At 45.4% G+C, this 6,000-nt stretch overlaps 1 protein-coding gene across 1 annotated transcript; it reads left to right on the forward strand.

Annotated features, from left to right (window-relative positions):
- Window positions 1-316: 316 nt before the first annotated feature.
- On the forward strand, window positions 317-1,750 carry STEHIDRAFT_65385 (uncharacterized protein; the record flags this gene model as incomplete). Its single annotated transcript, XM_007308668.1, has 8 exons — window positions 317-362; window positions 416-490; window positions 550-817; window positions 875-1,107; window positions 1,158-1,228; window positions 1,279-1,359; window positions 1,413-1,596; window positions 1,659-1,750. The coding sequence occupies 8 exons, from the start codon at window positions 317-319 to the stop codon at window positions 1,748-1,750; spliced, it is 1,050 nt and encodes a 349-aa protein (XP_007308730.1).
- Window positions 1,751-6,000: the final 4,250 nt, after the last annotated feature.

Consider the following 6,000-nt stretch of genomic DNA (forward strand, 5'->3'; position numbering starts at 1 on the left):
TGTGGTCCGGAAACCAGCCAAATCTGCGCTTTCCTCTCTTCTCGCTTCGTCTAACTCCTCGAATCCCTTCTCGGATTTGTATTCCGTCATCTCCGGTCGTGGAGTACCCGCCGCCGCGTCGACTACAATTACTATCTTCTTCCCTCGTGCTCGGGCACCGGCGGGCAAGCCCATGTTGTTGAATGTTCGAAAAGATGCTACGATGGAGGAGGTTCTCGGATTCGCGCTATGGAATTACTGGGAGGAGGGCTGGGAGCCACGGCTGGACGAGGAACCAGAGAAATCGGAGGATCTTTTGAGCGCGGTTGGATGGGTAATGCGGATAGCCGAAGATGACGGCGAGGTGGACGAAGACTTTCCACGTGCGTCGTTCGCTTCACCCATATCTTCGTCACGTCTGATGAGTCCACCACAGCGCCCGACAGGACTGGTAGGATTGCAAAGTTTGGGTTTGATTTCTATGCCGTGCTGGAAGCGACTGCCACTCAAGGTACGTACGCAATACTGCATCAAATCCTAACGGCCGACGATTACTCATCATGGCCAAAGTGCAACAAAATAAGATATTGGAGGCAAAAATTCAGCGCGATCCCTCTCGTGTCACCACTAAGGTCAAGAAATTGGATGCGCCCACACCCGGAGGACTTGCGGCTACTGCTCCTGGGCCGGGTACGAGTGCCATTTTCGGGTCAAACCTTGGTACTTCAATATTCTCCACGTCATTTGGGCCGTCGCCCATCTATGGACCACAGATGTTCCTTCGTATTCGTGTGTTGGATACAGCGGACGCGGTGCATATATCAACCACCATACCGGTGTACGTGAATTCTTCTGGAAGTACCTATTGGTATACTCACCGCCTTTTTCATACTAGATCCTCTACTATGTATATGCAGGAATCCCTCGAGCTTGTCTGCCGGAAGCGTAAACTGCAGAATCCCAAGGAATATGCACTATTGTTGGGTGACATGAGTATATTGATTCCATTGGACCGTACAGTGGCCAGTCTCCAGGGGAAATCAGATCTGATGTTGGTCAAGCGATCCATGCTGCCACATCTGGGTGTTGACCTGGGAAAAACAACAGGCAAGACTACCGATCCAAATGGTAGGCCTATTACAGTCAGTGCGCTGCACAAAATGCTAATTATTGCACAGCATCTATATTCACTCGTATGTCGGAGGTGCCAGAATCACAACCTGCTGCTGACTACACTGCTGCATACAAGGTGAGTATTCAATCCCACAGTTCAGACCTTGGTTAATAAGCCTTTGTTAGAAATATGTTGTTTTCCGAAAGATGCCCATGCTTGTGGGCAGACATGAAAGAGTTCTTGCTATTGATGGAGCTTATATTCATGTAAGCCTGAATTGCTCTGATTTTACTGTCAGTATTTACATTTGTCCTTCAAGATCATGCCCTCTTCAAACAAAGCAAAAGCTGTATTTGACAGTGGTAAAACCTCATCCTATCATATTAATAGCATTGTTGCCTGTCAGCAATCTGCTAAATCATCCTCATCATTTCGCTTTACTGTTCACCGTGATGGGGGAAATAAACGGTATGAATTTGAGGCTGATAATGCTAAGACTGCTAGTGAGTTGAAGTACTTGTCTATCTATATTATTGATCAGACTTAGAATTGTTATCTTATTTAGATGAGATTGTTCAAATTATTCGAGGCATGAAGATAGCGCTAGATAGATCTTCTACAATTGTAAAGTCAAGGAGAAGTCGTCAGGTTTCTTGAGTGTCAATTGTTTGATGATTATCATGCATATCCTTTTCTCTTTGCATTACCACAATATGAAAAACTTTAATTCTTTGCATCGAGTCTCAGCAAAGTCTCAGTGAACACTGGAACACAGGTTGACATGTTGGCCTATAGGCATCAGCAAAACAGCAAATCACTCCAAGGCGTCCAAGGCATCCAAGGCCTTGGAGGTCCTTGGAGCCCTTGCCCACTGCTTAGAAGAGCCTGAGTTACAAGAAAAATGAAGCAAACCTTATTGCAGCAGTCATCGGACACCGTATACCTCATTCATGACCCGCAAATGAATTTGTGTCATCACATTGTTATGTAGGTGAGCCTGGATAAGGCTGCCAAGGATTTTGAGCCAGAAGGAAAGGAAATGGGAAGGGGGCCACGTCTACCCTAAACTCCGCACCCCGCTCATTCATGGGCACCCTTGTGACTCTCATGTCTCATGTCTCACGTCCTCTTACGTCTCACCCAAATACATTGGCGGCACATCCTCATACATGCTCGTTGATGCTTAACTCACTGCAAGTGTAACACCCCTTTGATTGGGGTGTAGTAAGTATATTACTTCAAATTTTGTAGTCTTCAGTTAGTTTGTTTTATCTTATCTTATCACCCCAGAATTTGCTGGGTTTTCTCGCATATATTTACTGGCTCAGCCACTTTGGCTAATGATCATCGTCTTACTATCACCAGGTTTCTCTTTTCTAGTAAAACTGAGAATAAAGAAAGGGATGGCATAAAGGGTTATTCTCCGTGACACACTGTTGCCACAGTAACTTCATAACCCCTTTATGTGTGTCTCTATTCCATCTGTGCTATCAGAGGTGCATTTCCAACAAGGTTGGGGTCTTGTCTTGAGGTATTCGCGCCTGAGAGAATGGTACCTGTCTGCCCGTTAAGGGTGTGGATGATATTCCAGGAGGTATGAAGGTTACAAGATAGATGCCATGCACATACTGTACTATTTTGATCAATTTGGCACCCAGTGTGACATGTGACAGGCCCCTCACACTCAATGGTTTTGTCAGTGCAGCGAAGCCGCGTGACACTGGGCAAAAAATTGACGAAAAATATCAAAAATTACCATTTGGGACACAAATCTGCTCGATGCTTTCGACACTTGCAGTTGTGACATGTTACAGCTGTGACATTTTGTTGATTCTGGAGGGCCTGTGACACGTGATCACCAAATTGATAGAAATAGTACAGTATGAGAGTCCATGAATATATTTACAAGATCTGGCTTGTTTGCCAGGAGCAAACAAGTGCACGTGATAAGATAAGATTAATCACCTGGGACTTCAAGATAAGCAGCTATGCGGAAGTGGCACCTAGGATAGATGTGGCCCACTCATGTTGAGTGCTACCCCCGTATCTGTCACGACCACACCAGAACAACCATATCCTACAAAGAGGGGTTGCTGGCAGGCGATCTCTCACTCAGAAACATACACCAAGGGCGAGGAAAAGGTTGTATAGGGGGGAGATTGACGATCTCAAGACTAGAGTACAAAACAGGAAGTAGGTAGGTTTATATACTAGCCAGAACCAAACACAACCAAACCCAGGCCATAGTGGCACAGAAACTCAGAAAAGTGTGGCCCAACTGTGGCACACACCAGGAAATAATAAAAAAGGCATGGAAATGATGAAAGGTCATGATAGTATCCCTAGCAGCCCCTTACAATGGTACAAATTCTTCGTGACGTGTATAGCCCAAAGCACGTCACAGCAAGACTCTCAAGCTGTTGAGGCCTTGCCAGCCTCTAATGGTTCGTCCAGCAAAGAAGTGGTCAATATGGAATTCCCCTTCTTCACTCCAAATAAATATTTTCAGTAACAGGTCTCCCTCCCCTGCACTATATACATCAAATACCCTTCTAGCAATATCACTAAGGAGCTCTTTCCGTGCTAATTCACACACATCCACTGTACCTTCCTCATCCTGCAGCAGATCTTCTTGAGGAGGTATGTTGTAAGGAGCATACATACGGATATGTTGTTTTTCCTTTCCTTTTTCTTTACAATCTCCCTTACTTTTCTCCACTTCCTTCCTCTTCAGAAACATCCCCTTGGCCACGGCTTCTAATCTCTCCCGACTCTTACTTCTTTTATGCTCGCACATTACTTCCGATTGTTCCCTCACGTTCAACATGTGTTACTTCGGTCAACCACTTCTCCTTTCCAATTCACTTCCTGGTTATGTTCTGGAGTCCAGCTATCTCATTAACCGACTTAGCCGGTCTTCTCTTACTTCCCTCTCTTACGTCCTACCCAATTAGCTTAGACCTCCTCTCTCAGCTCCTAGCCCCTCATAGTATCTGTAGTGGTCTACATAGGATCCATTTTTCAAATATGATAGCTATGACACCTTGTAACCAGGCTGATAGCAAAGTATGCATTTCCTGATACCGTGTGAACAGGTTTGCGATGTCTTCAGCGGTGGCAGTGAAAACCGCTGGGAATAGTGCAAATGTGGAGTTGGCAACGAGTAGATCTGCTGAAGTGGTACATCTTTTTGGCTCTTCTGTATGCCAGCTCTGGGCATCCGTATTAACTTACTTGTTTTATGCGCTCAGATTCTCAAGCAGTGTCAGATCACCTTCACAAAATCTACAGCAGTTGAAACTCTTTGGATGGCCAAGGTCGATGCTCTATCAACTATTCACTCCAGTTCGTGGGGTTTTGTATTTGTTGGAGATCAACTCATGCTCACCTAAGGTGAGTTCCTATTTGTTCTGATCTTCCCTTTGTCTGATGAGAACACTGGCATTATCTTTAGTCATCAGACTCTATCACAAGTCTGGAGGTAAAAAAAATCATACATGCTTGGAAGAAGGAGCCGTCAATATCCATCGGCAGGATCTCTTACCTCTGTGTTCAAACTTGGCAGCACATTGGGGGTCAGCAGCTTTGATTCTGTATGTGCATGGACCAACCAAGGCACTTGGTCTACCGTGATTTGTACATTTACCATCAGCGGCATTTCTCTGCTTCATTCCAGCTACACAGGTTTTACGTCCATTAGACCAGTTTGCTGTGGTCTCATCCTCATTCTTTAGTTCTCTGTTTGCGAGAATCTTCAGTGACCTCTCAATTATTCATCAAGCGGTCAAAACATTGACTGTCGGAAGAAAAAGTGTGAAGAGGACAAGCTTGATTGATAGATGTATCATTTATAGTACAGTATGAGGGAGTTTAGATACTTTGACAGATTATTAATTTTTCTCTTTTTCTGTGAGGTTGGGTCGAGAATCCCCCTAATTTCTTTCACCCTCTCTCGGAAGCTGGAGACGAAATCCCCCTCTCTATTACCATATATGGATCCCCCTAAACCTGCCAAAATAGGCAATTTTAGAATCCAACCTCGCCCTCTATAAACACAGGTCCTATTTGTACCCATTGTGCCCATTGTGTGGTCCACTGGATATCCATGAAGGATTCCTATAGTGTTCGTTATAGTGTGCAAGTGAAGACGTGCCCTAAAGGGTTAGTCCAAGATGTATATAAGAACTGCCTGTATCTTAGAGTAGTCCTTTAACTCAATCTCTTGCCGCCATACTCAGTATGACCCTGTGTCCTGGTGTATCCCGCCTCAAGACTGACATTCACCCCATATCCACTCCGAGCTAGTGCTCCCAGGGCTTGTGCCCCTAGTATTCATCTTTGTATGCCGACACTCTGCTACAGGGTTAGGCTTTGTGTCAGTCTTGGTAGGGTTCACTTGGGTTAGAGTTATACGGCGGTCGCATCGTACGGCGATCGCGTCGTACAAAAATTCATTGTGGCCACACTATACGTGGCGCACACTATATAGGGCAGATGCACACTATAGGACCGAATGCTAAGAGCTGTCGACATCCGCAGTAGTCATATTCTTACCGTGCTCGTAATCATTCACAGCGTTTTGTTTCGTTGAGATGGTCAGTACTTCTAATTGCTTACAACATACACGGCTCCCTCAGCGACAACCCACCACCTATACAGAATCACCCACATAACTCAATCATTCAACATCGGCACCACCCCCCTCAAATGCTCCGACAACGACTCCTTCCTCATCTTCACGATCATATCCAATGGCACCCTCTTCACCAGTGCAATAGATTCTACCTCAGTTCCTACTCCAGCTCTGCTTCTCTTTCTCTTGCTTCTCCTTCGCATTCTCCCTCCCCTGCTTCTTCCCTTCCCTCGCCTTTGCCTCACCCAGTCACATTCTAATCAATTTCGTGAGT

Source organism: Stereum hirsutum, assembly GCF_000264905.1.
Source record: "Stereum hirsutum FP-91666 SS1 unplaced genomic scaffold STEHIscaffold_16, whole genome shotgun sequence".
NCBI classification, from domain to species: domain Eukaryota; kingdom Fungi; phylum Basidiomycota; class Agaricomycetes; order Russulales; family Stereaceae; genus Stereum; species Stereum hirsutum.